General features: G+C 36.0%; 1 protein-coding gene across 1 annotated transcript; it reads left to right on the forward strand.

Annotated features, from left to right (window-relative positions):
- The first annotated feature begins 11,609 nt into the window (after positions 1 to 11,609).
- Positions 11,610 to 18,017, forward strand: LOC112178880 (squamosa promoter-binding-like protein 14). Its single transcript, XM_024317140.2, has 11 exons — positions 11,610 to 12,210; positions 12,435 to 13,063; positions 13,322 to 13,515; positions 13,596 to 14,434; positions 14,601 to 14,675; positions 14,792 to 14,899; positions 14,981 to 15,098; positions 15,669 to 15,804; positions 15,889 to 16,030; positions 16,116 to 16,703; positions 16,896 to 18,017. The coding sequence occupies exons 2-11, from the start codon at positions 12,465 to 12,467 to the stop codon at positions 17,322 to 17,324; spliced, it is 3,228 nt and encodes a 1,075-aa protein (XP_024172908.1). The 5' UTR covers positions 11,610 to 12,210; positions 12,435 to 12,464; the 3' UTR covers positions 17,325 to 18,017.
- Positions 18,018 to 18,786: the final 769 nt, after the last annotated feature.

The raw sequence follows: 18,786 nt of genomic DNA on the forward strand, positions 1-18,786 counted from the left end.
AGTCATTAGCTTAAAATTTTTTACCCCTACAGTTTTATAAAACCACATCCTGCACGGTTAATAGTCATGTTTTGCAGAATTCACATGTCGAATTATTCTATAGTTAAAGTTAATGATATGAAATGTTTCGTAGCCGGGTGCCAAAACTATATTTAGTACGTTGAATAAGCAAGCTATACCATCCAAAGTTACAACCAGAGCTCCAAGAAAAGTCCATGCTTTGTTCTAGGCCTCATCAACGGGCCGACCCGGCCCATTGGTAGCAGGCTTAGGCCGGGCCGGGCTGGGCTGGGCCGGGCCTTACTCCATTTTTAAATAGTAGCGGGCCTGGCTGGGCCAGGCCGGGCTTTATTGTAAATTGAAGGATCCAAGCTCATCCATTTAATGCGTGCCTCGCGAGCTTTTTGGGGCTGGGCCGGGCTACGCCTTGCGGGCTTTATTTACAAATAAATCTTTAAAGATAATATTTTTTTATAAACTTATATTTATATATCATACACTATCAACTTAAATAAAATGGGAAAACCGACTGTTGGATGAGATTATTCTAATAAATTATGAGTGTGATAAAAAATTTAGCCAATTTCACCATATTTTCGAATCTGATCGAATTAGTCAATCGTTGTCACTTGTATGTTTTCTTGGTTGACCGATGACATGACGACCGCGAAACGTGCTTATTTTTCACATCATGTCTGTAAATATTCCATCGATGGATGTGCGTGGATATAAGATAAAAATTTCAATTTTAATTGCAAAGATGTTGCCCTATATCAATTTGCCTCCTAAAGCCGTACGACTTGTATATTGCATTTAAATTGTTGATGTTCATTCTAAAGCAACTATGAAGTGGAAAATGAATTTAGAGAAATCAACCGCTCAATTGAGAGATTGTAATGTTTTATGGTGATTGTAAAAAATTCAGCTAATTTGATTCTTGTTTCGAATTCGATCAATTAGGTCAAATTTAGTTACTCTTATAAACCTATATCTATATATCATACACTCCAAAGAGCAACCCCTATCAAATCAAAGAAAATGGAAAAATGGAACGTTGGATGACATTATTACAATAAATTATGAGTGTGGTAAAAAATTTAGCCAATTTCACCATATTTTCGAATCCGATCGAATTGGTCAACCGTCGTCACTTGTATGTTTTCTTGGTTGACCGATGGCATGACGACCGTGAAACGTGCTTATTTGTTCACATAACGTCTGTAAATATTTCATCGATGGATGTGCGTGGACATAAGATAAAAAATTTCAATTTTAATTACAAAGATGTTGGCCTATATTAATTTGCCTCCTAAAGTTGTATGACTTGTATATTGCATTTAAATTGTTGAGGTTAATTCTAAAGCAACCATGAAGTGGAAAATAAATTTAGAGAAATCAACCGCTCGATTGAGAGATTGTATTGTTTTATGGTGATTGTAAAAAATTCAGCTAATTTGATTTTCGTTTCGAATTCGATCAACTAGGTCAAATTTAGTTACTCTTATAAATCTATATCTATATATCATACATTCTAAAGAGCAACCCCTATCAATTCAAAGAAAATGGAAAAATAGACCGTTGGATGACATTATTACAATAAATTATGAGTGTGGTAAAAAATTTAGCCAATTTCACCATATTTTCAAATCCGATCGAATTGGTCGACCGTCGTCACTTGTATGTCTTCTTAGTTGACCGATAGCATGACGATCACGAAACGTGCTTATTTTTTCACATCATGTTTGTAAATATTCCATCGATGGATGTGCGTGGACATAAGATAAAAAAAAAAAAATTTAATTACAAACACATTGGCCTATACCAATTTTCCTTCTAAAGTTATATGACTTATACATTGCATTTAAATTGTTGAGGTTCATTCTAAAGCAACCATGAAGTGGAAAATGAATTCGGAGAAACCAACCGCTCGATGGAGAGATTGTAATGTTTTATGGTGGTTGTGGAAAATCCAGCCAATTTGGTTCTCGTTTCGAATTCGATCAACTAGGTCAAACTTAATTACTCTTATAAACCTATATTTATATATCATACACTCCAAAAGGCAACCTCTATCAATTCAAATAAAATGGAAAAACCGACCGTTGGATGAGATTATTATAATAAATTATGAGTGTGGTAAAAAATTTAGCTAATTTCACCATATTTTCGAATCCAATCGAATCAGTCAACCATAGTCATGACATGTAGAATACTAGAATATATATGCACATATTCTATATAGAAGTATGAGAATTTTCAATTTCACCATAAACCAAATTACAACAAATTCACACTCACACAAAGACACACACAGTCACACACACACACACACATATATAAACACACACATATATATTAACATGTCTAAAAGTCCTGGATCTTCAATAATGATGATGTGACATACTGAAAATTTCCAAATATATGTGCTGGGCCTTCTAGATGGGGCTTTCCGTGTATATTGTAAAAGATGTTGTAGATTCCAGTCCAAGCTGAACTTTCTTCACTTAAATTGTCATAACTCCTTCTAGAAAAGTCGGAATCGCAAACCGCAAAATTCTTCAGAAACTAGACACATGGGGCTTTCAGTGCATTAGGGTACAGCTCCTAATTCTATCTGAGCAGTTCCCAGTAATTCAGCGAAGTTAGGTTCTAGACATGAACTTGTAAAAGATGTAGCAGATTCCCGTCCAAGCTTAACTGCCTTCACTTAAATTTCCATAACTCCTTCTAGAAAAGTCGGAATCGCAAACCGTAAAATTTCTCAGAAACTAGACACATGGGGTTTTCCGTGCATATAGTGTATAGCTCCTAATTCCATTTGAGCAGTTCCCAGTAATTCAGCGAAGTTAGGTGTTCTGCACAACAGTTTCTGTGTTAGTTAGCTTAGCTTAGCTTCTTTTCTTTTTTCTTTGAAACACACCTACAAAGACACTAAACTAACGTAAATGAACCATAAATAAGGAGAACTAAACATATATACCAAGAGAAAGAGGCATAGAAATATAAGAATTAAGAAAATATGAGCACATCAACATACATATATATATATATATATAATATAATAGTTTACGGGCTTTTACGGGCCAGGTCTAGCGGGCTTTTATGGGCCTGGCCTAGCGGGTTTTTGGCAGGCCTGGCAGGGCTTTCGCGGGCTTTTTGAAGGGCCAGGCTTTTGGCCCTCCAGGTCGGCGGGCCTCCATCGGCCCACTTGATCCGCGGGCTTTTTGATGAGGCTTACTTTGTTCCGAAAAACTATGTGAAAGTTATTGTTTGTTTTTTCTTTTTCTTTTTCTTTTTTCGCCCAATATATAAAGCATATTGTTTGTTGGAAGGAAATGTCTATATTTAATCCTATGAACTACAGAGAGATAAAACTATAAAAGGCAAAAACTTTGACGAATTTGGTAAAGCTATAACAACCAAGCATATAAAACAAGCTGGTAATGTGTAAATTTGTCCTTCTTATCCTGAGTTTCTGACAAGGAAACATCTTCACTTCCACTGGTCCACTGCCAATGAGAATTTGGGTAGGGACTTAGGGTCTAGTATGGTTTCTATATCATAATCTAGAATTCAGGCACTAAGCTACTATGTTAAGTATTGAATTGGGAGAACTTGGTTTCCTTTAATTGAAAATAAATAAGTGAGATGAATTGGTTTCAATGACAATACTTGTCGGAACTTTCTATTGGACTGAAGATCACTATTGGCACTGCTGCAACACAATGTATGTACAATATACTATTCTAGGCTAAGAGGTCAGTGAGTTGTGGTACATTGATGGTTCTATTGCAAGATGTCCCCTTTTTTGGTGATCAAATGAGCCAATTTCACTAGTGATACTTTAATATAGGGGAGTGAAATTTGCACTCCCTAAATTACATTATGCACTCCCACTATCAATTTTAATATTTTTATATGTACTCTTCATACGTCTTTCCGATATTACCCTTACTATGACAACATTTTTCTTCAGTCTCTCTCTCTCTCTCTCTCTCTCTCTCTCTCTCTCTCTCTCTCTCTCTCTCTCTCTCTCTCTCTCTTGTATACTCCATTGCTTTTAGAGCAAAGAATCGTAGTGAAGCTGGAGATATGAATTTACCGTAGTGAGCAGGGCGACTTGAAGCAGAAGCTGCCGCCTTGGAGGTGGAGAAGGAGGGAGAGCTTTCGGGTCGGATCGACGGATTTGGGTAGGAATATGTCGGCCGAGATGGGTGGGTCAATGAATGGTGCCGTCTTTTGTGGATGCTGAAGAAGAGGAACTCGTGTTAGACGTTGGAGTAATTAGTGACGACGGCCATTGGTGAAATGGTAGAGTAGTGTTTGTGGTGAATGATTGATTGAGAAGGTTTAATTGGGTGAGTTGTTCAAGTTATGGGATGTGGAAATATGATATATTTGCAGGGGTTTCTCTTCTGCCTTCAAGGTCAATAAAACATCTGAAATGAAGTTGATTGAGGAGTAATGGTTTCTTTGTGAATGGTAGTTTGGATAATGGAGAATATACATCAAATCCAGAAATCAGAAGGCATTTATCCAATTTGAAAGAAGAACTCTATGGATTCAGATAGTGAAACCTCTGATCTTGACAGGTCATTTGAAGATAGCAAGAGCAATAATTAGAGTACTGCCTCAGATATAGTGATTTGGAATCTAGGTCACATAGTCAACCTAGCAATCAACAGCAGATGGATGCTTAACTCATGAGGGTTTAGATTCTATAACTGATGATGGTACGTGGGTTTGTTTTCTGGGTTTTGCTTTCTCATAACCAAAATCAGTCACAAAATCTTTTCTGGGTTTTGATTTCGTGAAAGATTTGTGTTTCAAATAAGGGTAGAATTTTGATATCAATTTAGTAGATTTGTGTGTTAAAACTGGGCATCAATTTTGGTATAATCATACTTCATTGTATTCATTGGGCAATGAATCTAGGCAGTTATTTTGTTTTCTGTTTTGAAGAGGATGATGAACGATAACAACTTCATATATCTAAACCAATAATTGATATAAAAGATATTGTCAATTTGCTTCTTGATTTTTTTTTTCATTTCAACTATAGAAGTAGAGAAGAGAGAACTAAAAGAAAGAGATGAAATCGAGTAGGTGAAAAGGTCAGAAAGATAAGTGTTTTGGAAGATGAGAATAAGGGCAAATGTGGAATAGTATAATGAAAAGGTAGAAATGCAAGTGAAAGATATTAAACAAATAAAAGGGGTGTGCAAAATGTAATTTGGAGAGTGCAAATTTCACTCCCCTTAAGATATTATCAAATAATTTAGCATAGACTAACCACAACCATGTTAACTTCAATGTGAAAGTAAGCAAGCAACAATAACGAAGTAAATATAGCTAAAGTGAACAAAACCTCATTATAAATATTAGTCTCACATCACCGAGATTAAGCTTGAACCCTAACAAAATAACAAATCCAACACAATCCAAAATAACATGCCCTTTTAAACCATCATTGTTATATCGTCGTTCTTATTTCTTAATCAATTAGATTTTCCTCTAAAAAATATATTAAAAAGAGGTTCCTGTACATGTCCTTAACATACAACAAAATACACGTACCTGTTTCCATCAAAACGTATTATAAATATAATCATTCCCATGTTCTTAACACAATATTGTTTAGTAAAAACTATCTTAACAGTCACACATATATGCATTTTAGGTTTCTATGTTACAGGGGTAAAAGAGGAAGTGCAATACATACAATCATAAAATATATTAAATTTAGAAAGTGGGAGTGTAGATTTTCTAAGACAACTTAGAGTAGATTTGAATTTTCCACTTGCAATGCAATGAAAAATTGAAGAGGCATGGATTGGATTGAAATGAGAATTACAAAATAAAGATGAGAACGATGATCCTCTTGGGATCTAAACAGTCACCAAATAACATAAACTGATACAATGAGCAATTTATTCAACAGTAATTAGCTACTACTTATGGTTAGGACTTAGAAGCATTAATATGAATTGAGCCACGCCAAAATCTCTGTCACAAACAATCAATATTAATTTTTACATATTATTCAAACTTCATTTTCAACACATTCTTAACTAATTATACAATTTTAATTCAAAATTTCAATATAATTTTCATCAATATCTGATATTTTTTCTTAACTTTTTAATTAAAAATTATTCTATGCACTGACGGCCCTGTTTAATAAAATGTTTTCATCCTCGAACCTTCGGTCTTTTATCAGTATCTGATGTTCTCTTTGATGATTAAGGTGGTAGGGTAGGACCAGAAAATGAAATGATGAATTGTACTTACATGTGTAGGTGCATGAATGAATAGAATACAGCTGGTTCCCAGGCATCCCCCAATGAGTAGTGTCATTCATTTTATCATTTTCATGCATTCACTTTTTATTTAACCAAACGCTACCCGTACGGATGGGCGCCACTTAACCTAGAGAGGCCTAACCTCTAGTCTATAGCCCTACATTATTAGAGCTATCAGGATCAATCAATCAGTATTAGACTATTTAGGCCAAAAATGTACGTGCGGGGAGTCAACGATTGTGACAGGAGTTGTGGGAGAGAGAGAAGCATTAGAGGCACCATTATTATGGGTTTATGTCATTTCGGGCAACCAACTCTAATCAATCACTTATACGACTAATCTCGCTATTAATCACCACCGCATCACATTGCTAATCAACCACCCCAATTCGTAAGTACCCACTACCATTTTGAAGGGTTTTAAGGACAATAGATACGTGGACCTCAATTCTCTTATTTTTTTGTTGTATTTGTATTTGTATTTGTTTGGAACACTAAATCATTATACGTCAATCTCGTTTAAATAATCAGTTGATTATGTACTTCGTAGATGGATTCAAATCAAACAGTGAAAATAATAAGATATATTGGATTTCAATACAATAACAACTGTATACATATGAATACAAACTAATTGACTACCATGATTCTCCTTGTATATATAAGACTTCTCCTGCTATTAATATGACGTCATTATTAGTTGATCTTATCCCAATAAAAAAAAAGAAGAAGAAGAAGCAGTGCATCTTGGACCAAGAGGATGACTGGAGAAATGTGATTTTCTGTCATACCAAATTTACCCAAAAAAAAATAATAATAATAACAAGTTGATAGGCATAGCAGTCAACCCTCAATTGCCTTATCTGAGTTATCTTGATGCCTTGATTCAAGGCATGTTCGTATGCCTATGTGAAAGTTGGATCATTTGGGCGGAATTTACGTGACGCCGACGACGCCATCCAAACAAGTAAAAAGGACTACTTACTTTAGTAAAACTTCAAATCAAGGACCACAATGACACGGCTTAAGTACTGCATGCTTGAGTCAATTTCTTGATTTTTCCTCCGTCTTTTCTATGTTCTGTCTATACTTACCTACCCCATCAAGGGTAACTGTGTTAGCAAGGACTTGATCGTGGAGGCAACACAAGCATATATAAAGTTGATCAGCAAAACAGAAAAAACAAAACTACAAACAGTGATGAATAGTACTTAGAGCTTGATGGAGGTGAGATCAATGTCCAATATCGTATATACGCAGCCGAGGTTATCATTGTATATTGATAATCACGTATATAATTTGGACAATTATTGCTTGACATGTAAGTGTGTAACCAATACCATTTTGTTTTTCTCTAATAATTGTGTTATCAAAATTATCAAAGCTGATGAATTAATCACATTCAACTCTATTATCAATTTTTAACCTTCATTACTTTGTCATTTTGAGCTGATTAGCAACATGTTGATATTTGTGATACTATTCAAGACATATAGAATTTATCTTGGTACTTCTAACTCTGTTATTGGTTGATCAAATTAATTGACATCAGACTAACAGATTAGGATAAGTTTCATCCTAAAAATGCGTCATTACCTCTAAAAACATGCTACAGATAATCCCACAATTCATAACAAGTTGATGCTTTGATTACGCAGCTTGCTTGGGAATGGTTGAGGATCTAGAAGGGAACCCCAAGACATCAAAGCTCAAATGTAGAAACTAGAAACATGGTTTGCTCATAGTTTAATCCCGGCATATGTGTTTATTATAATAGTTTTGTGGTTGAATAACAGGGTTTAATTCTCTTTTCTTTATTGGCCAAAAAGAAAAAGAAATTAACATTTTCTGCATTTTTAATAAATATGGACGTCCTATATATGAAAAAGATAAAATTACACTACTGGAGCAATTTTATCAACAATAACTGTTGGGGGGAATGAGACCAAAAGGGCAGCGGTATTTGGCTCCTTCTAAAAAAAGCAGAAGAAGAAGAAGAAGAAGAAGAACAACTGTTGGAGGGAATGAGATACTTATATTTATTTTATAGGGAGAGACTCTAACAATTACCTTTAAAATGAGGACTTTCTAATCAACGGTTGTGAGATTTACTTTTCGATTACATTTTAACAAATCTACCGTTAGATATTTAGGTATGCATGAGTAAATCATTTCTGAATTTTTTTTTTCAAATTACTAATCGTTAAGATATCAAACTAGATCAAATCAATGGACAAACCAAATCTGTTAAATCTAAATCTTTCATGTTCATAAATGAGAAATCACAATTATGAATGTCTTAATGATTTTCAATTTGGTTGAAAATTTACAGAAATGATCTACTCATAAATATCTAAACATCTAATGATAGATTTACCAAAATGTAATCGAAATGTGGGTGTCACAACTGTTGATTAGATAGTCCTCATTTTAATAGTCCTCATTAGAAGTTGTTCTTTATTTTATATACACTAGCCTTGTGTGCATGAAAAAACTGAAGAAAAAAAAGTTTTATGACTTGCATTTCATGATTTAGCGGGTAGTTTTTGAGGCATAATTGTTTTTATTTTTTTGGAGTTTATTTGATGAATTTTTTTTTTGACAATTTTATCCTTAGAAAGTATTGAATCAACAAATTTAAAAAGTGTGTTTGAATATTGAACCAATTTTTCTAACATCTAACATATTGAGGTCCCCCCCAGTACCTATTAATAACACAGTGTGGTTGAATGATCTACTCATAAAATCTAAACATCTAACGGTAGATTTACCAAAATGTGATCGAAATATGGGTGTCACAACTGTTGATTAGATAGTCCTCATTAGAAGTTGTTCTTTATTTTATATACACTAGCCTTGTGTGCATGAAAAAACTGAAGAAAAAAAAGTTTTATGACTTGCATTTCATGATTTAGCGGGTAGTTTTTGAGGCATAATTGTTTTTATTTTTTGGAGTTTATTTGATGAATTTTTTTTTGACAATTTTATCCTTAGAAAGTATTGAATCAACAAATTTAAAAAGTGTGTTTGAATATTGAACCAATTTTTCTAACATCTAACATATTGAGGTCCCCCCCCCCCCCCCCCAGTACCTATTAATAACATAGTGTGTTTGAATGATCTACTCATAAAATCTAAACATCTAACGGTAGATTTACCAAAATGTGATCGAAATATGGGTGTCACAACTGTTGATTAGATAGTCCTCATTAGAAGTTGTTCTTTATTTTATATACACTAGCCTTGTGTGCATGAAAAAACTGAAGAAAAAAAGTTTTATGACATGCATTTCATGATTTAGCGGGTAGTTTTTGAGGCATAATTGTTTTTATTTTTTTGGAGTTTATTTGATGAATTTTTTTTTTGACAATTTTATCCTTAGAAAGTATTGAATCAACAAATTTAAAAAGTGTGTTTGAATATTGAACCAATTTTTCTAACATCTAACATATTGAGGTCCCCCCCCCCCCCCCCAGTACCTATTAATAACATAGTGTGTTTGAATGATCTACTCATAAAATCTAAACATCTAACGGTAGATTTACCAAAATGTGATCGAAATATGGGTGTCACAACTGTTGATTAGATAGTCCTCATTAGAAGTTGTTCTTTATTTTATATACACTAGCCTTGTGTGCATGAAAAAACTGAAGAAAAAAAAGTTTTATGACATGCATTTCATGATTTAGCGGGTAGTTTTTGAGGCATAATTGTTTTTATTTTTTTGGAGTTTATTTGATGAATTTTTTTTTGACAATTTTATCCTTAGAAAGTATTGAATCAACAAATTTAAAAAGTGTGTTTGAATATTGAACCAATTTTTCTAACATCTAACATATTGAGGTCCCCCCCCAGTACCTATTAATAACATAGTGTGTTTGAATGATCTACTCATAAAATCTAAACATCTAACGGTAGATTTACCAAAATGTGATCGAAATATGGGTGTCACAACTGTTGATTAGATAGTCCTCATTAGAAGTTGTTCTTTATTTTATATACACTAGCCTTGTGTGCATGAAAAAACTGAAGAAAAAAAAGTTTTATGACATGCATTTCATGATTTAGTGGGTAGTTTTTGAGGCATAATTGTTTTTTTTTTGGAATTTATTTGATGATATTTTTTTTGACAATTTTATCCTTAAAAACTATTGAATCAACAAATTAAAAAAAGTGTGTTTGAATATTGAACCAATTTTTCTAACATCTAACATATTGAGGTCCCCCCCACCCCACCGGTACCTATTAACAATATAGTGTGTTTGAATGAGTATTATAGGAAAATAAAATTTTGGTGAAGTCCTTTGACACCAAGTCATGGCCTCTATTTATATAAGTAGAGATTAGATATTTAATTCATTTTTAACTTCGGTAATGATTGAAAGTAAATCTATATTTTGGTTTTTTTCCCCTAATGAGAGAGTAATATTCTATGGTTTTGGACTATCATGTGACATTATCATATGATGGTTCGAACAAACAAGATTACTCTAATTTGGTGGGGCTATTGCAGAAGTTAAAAAAAAAAAAAATTTAAATTAAGGAAACCAATCAGCAATAAGTGCATGTCATATGAACTGGTGGTATTAACCCACACCACCATATATACCATCTTCAAGGACTATAATTTTTTTTTCCCTAATAAGATAACTTCAAGTTTCATGAAGCAAAAGAAATATATACTACCAATAAAATAGAAAAGCTACTTTAGTGATCAAATAATAACATGAAACTGGTAATAAACTGTCACACGATTGCTCTTTCTTGATTTAGCAGCTTGACAATAACAAATTAATCTAAAAATAAAAAAGTATTTGGATTTGTTGCCTTGTTCGCTAAAGTAAAAATAAAAAATAAAACAAATTTCCTAAAAAACGAAGATAAAATCGTACCTACCCATCATCCCATTTTGAAATCTAATCTAATACTAGAAAAACAAAAAGTCGCTTCATCAACCAAAGTAATTTCTAAATTAGTAAAAGTAAAAATTATAAATATGAATGGTGATGTAAGCTCGTTGAAAGATGCGAATATTATTTTGTTGTCAATTGTCATCCACATTCCCTTCTTTTTTTTCTAATTTTCACAACGTTCACATCACGTACCAAAAAAGCCGACTGGGATCTGGTGGTGGTCTCCGCAACCCATGGCCCCCCCTCCCCTTCCGTTCCGTACCCCGCGAGGGGCAGTTCCGTAATTCCGGGTCTGAACTAGCGTCAAATTTTTAACGGCTACGGAGTTCCCACATTCACCATTTTCAACGATAAAATAATGTGATGAGTCAGTGAGGCGTAAATACGGCGAGAAAGGGAGAGATGAGAGAAGGGAAGAGTCTTGGATTCTTCGTATGGTCCTTGGGCGGCAACACAAACGACCCCAGAGTTGCTTGAATTTACGGTTCATGCCAGTCACCGAAAGAAAAAGTCTGTTGGAAGGTAAGGACAGGAAGAAGGAAGAGAAAAAAGGGAACTTGGGACTTCGAATAGAGAGAGAGAGAGAGAGAAAAGTAAAACAGGTCTGCGCTTGCTGAGACGACGAAGACAACAACAACGACGAAGAAGAAGAAGAAGAACCAGAGTTTGGTTTCATCATCAACTTCGATCCCCCCTCTGATTAAGTAGGAGAAGTCGAAGCAGTTTCTTCCTGGTTTTTTTTTTTTGGTTGTAGTTGTCTGTTGAGCTGGGAGGAGTCGGAAGATTCGGAATTTTGATTCTGTTTGAGATTAGCATACGAGTCTTTGGGAGATTCAGATCGGTGAAGGAAAGAGCGTTTCGTATCCATTGGATTTTTTATTTTATTTTATATGTCTGGGTTCAGCTCAGTTTGTTTCATTGGGAGCATAAGGTGAAGATTTTGGGGGGAGAAATTAGAGAAGATGTGGATTGGATAAACTAGATTCGACTCAAAGGTTGGATAATTTTCAATTTCTCTAGATTTGTTCCAATTTTTAATACTGAAATCTTTGCCTTTTATTCGTCAGGTTTTTCGCTACACTATTTTCGTCAACCGTAAACCGAACAAATAATTAAAAAGAAAAAGAAATGCTGATTTCGGCAGCGCTCAATCTTTGCGTGAACCCTGCATAGCTGATTTCTAATGAAATGAAGTTTTTGATTATTGTGTTTGGTGTAGAGAATTTGTTTGTGTGGTTGTGAATCTGCGATGGAAGAGGTTGGTGCCCAAGTTGCTGCCCCAATTTACCTCCGGCAATCGCTTTCGAGTCGGTTCTGCGACGCGCCGGCGGCGGCGGCCATGGGTAAGAAGAAGCGCGATCTCCCTTACCAGACCCCCCCAAACTATCAACACCCAAATTCGCAGCAGAGGTTCGCAAACGCCGGGACCAACAGCTGGAACCCAAGCGTTTGGGGATGGGACAGTATGAGGTTTGTAGCCAAGCCACTGGACACTGAGATGATGGGTACTTCCAATTCAGAGCCCAAGAGGAAGGAGGAAGCGGCTGCTGGAGTTGTGAAGAGCACCGCGGTGGTGGAGGATGATGATGAACGCCTTCAGCTGAATCTGGGTGGTGGGTTGGCTTCTGTGGAGGAGCCGGCGGCATCCAGGCCGAATAAGAGGGTCCGGTCCGGATCTCCGGGGAATAATGGTGGAAGCTACCCCATGTGCCAAGTTGATGATTGTAAAGAGGATCTGTCAAGTGCCAAAGACTATCATCGCCGTCATAAAGTCTGTGAGAGTCACAGTAAATCCACCAAAGCCCTAGTTGCTAAGCAGATGCAGAGGTTCTGCCAGCAGTGCAGCAGGTTGTTGTTCATCCAAGCATCTGCGGCAATTTCATATGTTTGCAATTGGCTATTACACAAATTTTTTTATTTATTGAGTAGAGATTGTTTTAGTTACCTATAAGTATCCTATAAGAAGTTTGATGAGTTTCAGATTAATGGATTCCTTACCTTTATTTTTCCATTTTGGTGGATTGTGCTTGCTCTAAAGTCTTAAGGCTTTATGAAAAGGCTTATGAAAATCTATGTTGGTTACCTGCTCTATGTTTGTTATGGCAGGTTTCACCCGCTTTCAGAGTTTGATGAGGGGAAGAGAAGTTGCAGAAGGAGACTTGCGGGGCATAACAGGCGAAGAAGGAAAACCCAGCCTGAGGATGTTACCTCAAGGCTCACTATCCCTGGAGATGGGGATAACAAAACTAGTGGAAATTTGGATATTGTCAACTTGTTAGCTGCTATAACTCGTCCGCAGGGTAATAATATTATTATGGTTGATTTATTGGTTTTATGTCTATATTGATCCTATGCTAAATTTATGTACTCAAATTTGTAGGGAAAAATGATGTCCGAACTACCAACGGCTCGTCGGTACTGGACAGAGAGCAGCTCCTTCAGATTCTTAGTAAGATAAATTCATTGCCTTTGCCAGTAGACCTTGCTGCCAAGTTGCCGAATCTCGGAAATTTAAATTGGAAAGCTTCAGACCTGCTTTCTTTAGATCTTCAAAACAAATTGAACGGAAAAACATCTGCGTCAACCATGGACTTGATTACTGTTCTTTCAGCTACTCTAGCAGCACCTTCTTCTGACACACTTGCTATGTTATCTCAAAAGAGCAGTCAGAGTAGTGACAGTGAGAAAACTAAGTTAACATGCTCTGACCAGGTAGCTGGTCCTAATTTGCAGAAGAGGCCTCCTCAAGAGTTTCATTCAGCTGGGGGAGAGAGAAGTAGTACTAGCTACCAGTCTCCTACAGAAGATTCAGACTGCCAGGTTCAAGAGACTCGAGTCAAATTACCTTTACAGCTATTCAGCTCCTCACCTGAGGATGACAGTCCACCAAAACTGGCTTCTTCCAGAAAGTATTTCTCTTCAGATAGTAGTAATCGCACAGAGGAGAGGTCTCCATCATCGTCACCTCCTGTAATGCAAACACTGTTTCCAATGAAGAGTATGGCAGACACTGTCAAGTCGGAGAAACTTTCAATAAGCAAAGATTTGAATGTGAACCTGGACTCTAGCATGAACGGTGGTAGTAACTTGCCTTTTGATCTTTTTAGAGGGCCAAATAGAGGAGCTCTCAGCTCCTCCATTCAAAATTTTCCACACCAAGCTGGCTATACATCTTCTAGTTCTGATCATTCACCATCTAGCTTGAATTCTGATCCTCAGGTAATGTGGAGTTTCCACCTATTGCTTTATACATGTACTTAGTTTTCTTGTTTATTTGTTTGTTTGTTTTCTTTCTTGGTGAAGATACTTTTGGTTTACTTCATGTCTGTGTGTTGAATTCCAGTTTACCACTTTTGGTTTTAAGGATTGTATTGTTCTTTAACAGGATCGTACTGGAAGAATACTGTTTAAACTATTTGATAAGGATCCGAGTCAGTTACCAGGGACATTGCGGACACAGGTGAGGAGTTTTTGGTTTATTTTGACTTGCTCCTTTACTTGGATTGCCGCCATGGTAACTTTATAATAATTATTTTGTTGGAGTATCTGACAATGTTAGTTGCTCTATTCTTTTAGGTATACAGTTGGCTTTCTAACAGTCCATCTGAAATGGAGAGCTACATAAGGCCTGGCTGTGTGGTCCTATCAGTTTATGTGTCAATGTCATTTGCGGCCTGGGAGCATGTGAGTGAATTGTTGTAATACAGATGGATCAATATCTTTTTGTAGTCTTTTGCTGACCACAATGCGTATGTATATTTTCAGCTTGAAGAAAACCTGGTCCAACGTGTCAGTTCTTTAATACAGAGTTCAGATTCTGATTTTTGGAGAAGTGGACGGTTTTTAGTAAATACAGGGAGGCAATTAGCTTCTCATAAAGATGGTAAGTACTAATTGTGAGTGTGGTATTGGATAGTGTTAATTCTGGCGTCCTGGGGTATTGTTTTTCAACAGAGCATTCCTGCTTCTCTTTTTTAAGAAGTATCTGAATGTGTGTTACAAAGCTTACAGTTTTACCATGGAACATATACCTGTGCTTTTGAAAAAATAGCAGAACATACGTTATTAAACATTCTGGTTTATTAAAAGCCTCAAAGTTTTCCAAGACCAAAAAACTTTTCATGACCCTCGCTTATTTTGGTGTAGTTCACCAAACTCTCGGTGAGTATTGTGTATATTTCCAGTAGCTTTGATACTACTATAAAGCACTTTCCTACAACCTCTCTTCTCTAGAAGGTATTTCCTGAGCAACTCCCTTTCAGCAGCTTCCAGCAAGCACTAGCAATCTCGAAAGGAGACTTAGTCTTCACTTTTCACTGTTGATGTTTCCCTATGTGGGTTAGGACTATATACTGCAGAGTAAAACGTACAATTATGCATCAGATATGAGTTTGCCATATTGCCTTTTTTTAAAGTATGTGTTGAATTTTGTTCATGTGGAATCATCTTTCAGGAAAGATTCGTCTATGCAAAGCCTGGACAACATTCAGTTCACCAGAGTTAATCTCTGTGTCCCCTTTGGCTGTCGTGGGCGGGCAAAAAACCTCTCTTTCAATAAGGGGTAGAAATCTGACTAATCTTGGCACCAAGTAAGTGCTATCTGCTTTCTTGTGAAGATTCTTCTGTTAATTTCTTGTGTTTGTTTCTACAACTGTTGGTTTCCGATCATGCAGGATTCATTGCACGTATATGGGTGGTTACACATCAAGGGAAGTTGGAACAACATATCATGGAACTGCGTATGATGAGATAAATTTGGGAAGCTTTCAAATTCATGATGCATCTCCCGGTGTTCTAGGTCGCTGTTTCATAGAGGTAGCATTCTCAAACAAAATTGATCTGTTAAGAATTACTTATAAAATCTTAGAATGTCTTATTGACCTTTTGCTAATATGAACAGGTGGAAAATGGTTTCAAGGGAAACAGCTTTCCTGTGATCATAGCTGATGCTACAATCTGTAGCGAATTGAATCTCATTGAGTCTGAGTTTGATGGGGAGACAAAGGTATGCAGTGCAATTTCAGAAGATGAAAATCATGATTATGGGCGGCCCAGGTCAAGGGAGGAAGTCCTTCACTTTCTGAACGAGCTAGGATGGCTCTTCCAAAGGAAAAGGATCTCTTCCATGTTTCAAGGGTCCGGCTACTCTCTTAGCCGATTCAAATTTTTACTCACATTCACTGTTGAGAGAGACTGTTGTACTTTGGTGAAAACACTTCTAGACATATTGGTAAATTTCGATGGGAATGAGCTATCAAGAGAGTCATTGGGGATGCTGTCAGATGTCCAGCTGTTAAACCGGGCTGTAAAAAGGAGGTGCAGGAAGATGATTGACTTGCTTATTAATTATTCTGTGATTAGCAGTGACAAGAGATACATTTTTCCTCCAAATCTTGCTGGACCTGGTGGCCTGACACCTCTTCATTTGGCTGCTTCTTTGTCAAATTCGGAGGATATGATTGATGCTTTGACGAATGACCCAGAGGAGGTAATAAAAAGTAACTGTTAGCTCTGTTATCTAGGTTGCTTGTTTTTATATAATTATTTGGACATGATGCCTCATTTCCATTTCTATAGATTTTGATGGTTTGCATTATCAATGGTGCTAGAAGAAGTGTTTTTATTATTTATAAATATACAATGTCTTCGTTTTAACCATCTGTTTACCTTTTCCCTCCAGATCGGATTGAACTGCTGGCATTCCCTTTTGGATGGTAATGGGCAGTCTCCATATGCTTATGCTATGATGAGGAATAATTACTCTTACAACAATCTGGTGGCTCGCAAACTTACTGACAGAAGAAATAGTCAGGTTACCTTAACAATTGGAAATGAGATAGAGCAAACCCATATGGCTATGGCGCTGGAGCGAAGGACAAGTATCCAATTCAGACAAGGTAGCAGATCATGTGCCAAATGCGCAGTTGCAGCAACAAAATACACCAGGAGGGTTCCTGGTGCTCAAGGCTTGCTTCAGCGTCCATTCATTCATTCTATGCTTGCCATAGCTGCTGTTTGTGTTTGTGTGTGCTTGTTCTTGAGAGGTTCCCCAGACATTGGCTCAGTTGCTCCTTTCAAGTGGGAGAATTTGGATTTTGGCACAATTTAGTCTTAATATGGTAAGAAACTATGGAGTAATGAACATGTGAGTTTGGGATGACGTGCAGTTTCCAGAGTAGCTTGCTTTCAGTGATGCAGTTCTGGAAAAGGAAAATAATTTCAGCTAACAACCCATTAAGGAGAAGGGAAACTTGACCTGAGAGCGGGAAATTCTGGGACAGCAGAGGAATTTGGTGTTCAGATGCTGCGTGTTTCTCGGGGTCTGGGTAATCTTTGGGATATGCTTTTCATTTAGCTCATTTGTGTTCGAAAATAGGTAAAGTTGTCTGTCTTTTCATCTTTGAATGCGGAAACGCTTCCTCTTTGGAGAGCCGCTGATGTATAACAGTTGCTGGATGAGATGAAATGATCGAGATTGGGCAGATGGTGAATGCATCATGGTAAGCATGGAGAGAATTGAATGGAGAGATACTGGAGATCGACACGAAAGGAGAGAGCAAAGGTGATAAAAAAGAAAAGAAAAGAAAGAAAAAAGCAGTTATACCGTAATTAGAGGTTTGACATGGTTAATGGTTAATATATGGGCGGGTTTCCCTTCTAGATTTCGTTGTAACTTGTGGTGATAGAGTTTGAGTTATTTGTGTACTGATTTTGTCACTGTAGAGGATGATGGATCACAGAAATGACAATTTCATTGTATTACTTAAGCATAAGATATTTAATTAAAGTGTTTTTAAGATAAGAGGCAGGTACCAGGTGGTGTAATTTTTGTATTGTAGATTTAAAAAAAAAAATATTTTTTGGTGTAAATTTTCAAGAGATTGAAATTATATAACAGATTGTACCGTTGTCTCCTCCTCCGACCTTCTTACTTGATCTTCATTAGGGGTGTGCAAAACATGGTACAAACCGGTCAAAACCGATCGATAAATATGGTTTGGTTAAGGTTTTTTAACTTTAAAAATTGAAAATCGGTTCAATACCGAACCAAACCATTTATGAACTGGGTTGGTTTGGTTTCTCTTGTACTTAAACCGCGGAACCCGAACCGACTGATATGTTTGAAACATAAGAGAAAAAGTTTTTTTGTTATATATATATATTCATTTGTCCGGTTTGTTCTAAATAAGTTCTAAATCTCCAGTTATAACTTTATTCTCAAATGATATACTATCATATTGAATTCAAGGCTCAAAGGCCTAAAACCTTAGTATATAATCGCTACAATTTTTTGATCCTTTCATATCACATCTCTGATCTCTCAATCTCTCATTCTCTGATCTTTAATACTATCATATTAAGCTAGTATTGATGGCTAAGTCATTAAATAAGTGAATCACTTTGAATCTAATTTAGGTTTTAGTTTTGGACTATATGTTTTGGATTTTAATTATTGAATTTTAAATTTAGATAATTTAACACAATTTCAATTCTTGAGATTGAATTTTTACTATGAATTTTTTCATAAATAGCATGTTAATATTATATAGGTGAAAACCGCCTAACCGACC

Source organism: Rosa chinensis, chromosome 7, assembly GCF_002994745.2.
Source record: "Rosa chinensis cultivar Old Blush chromosome 7, RchiOBHm-V2, whole genome shotgun sequence".
In the NCBI taxonomy this organism is placed as follows: Eukaryota; Viridiplantae; Streptophyta; class Magnoliopsida; order Rosales; family Rosaceae; genus Rosa; species Rosa chinensis.

Bases quoted from the DNA above. Each gene is read 5' to 3' on its own strand.
- LOC112178880 (XM_024317140.2), top strand. From the start codon at position 12,465: ATGGAAGAGGTTGGTGCCCAAGTTGCTGCCCCAATTTACCTCCGGCAA. The intron at 15,099-15,668 runs GTAAGTACTAAT...ATCATCTTTCAG, and splicing joins ATTAGCTTCTCATAAAGATG to GAAAGATTCGTCTATGCAAA. The intron at 15,805-15,888 runs GTAAGTGCTATC...CCGATCATGCAG, and splicing joins CTGACTAATCTTGGCACCAA to GATTCATTGCACGTATATGG.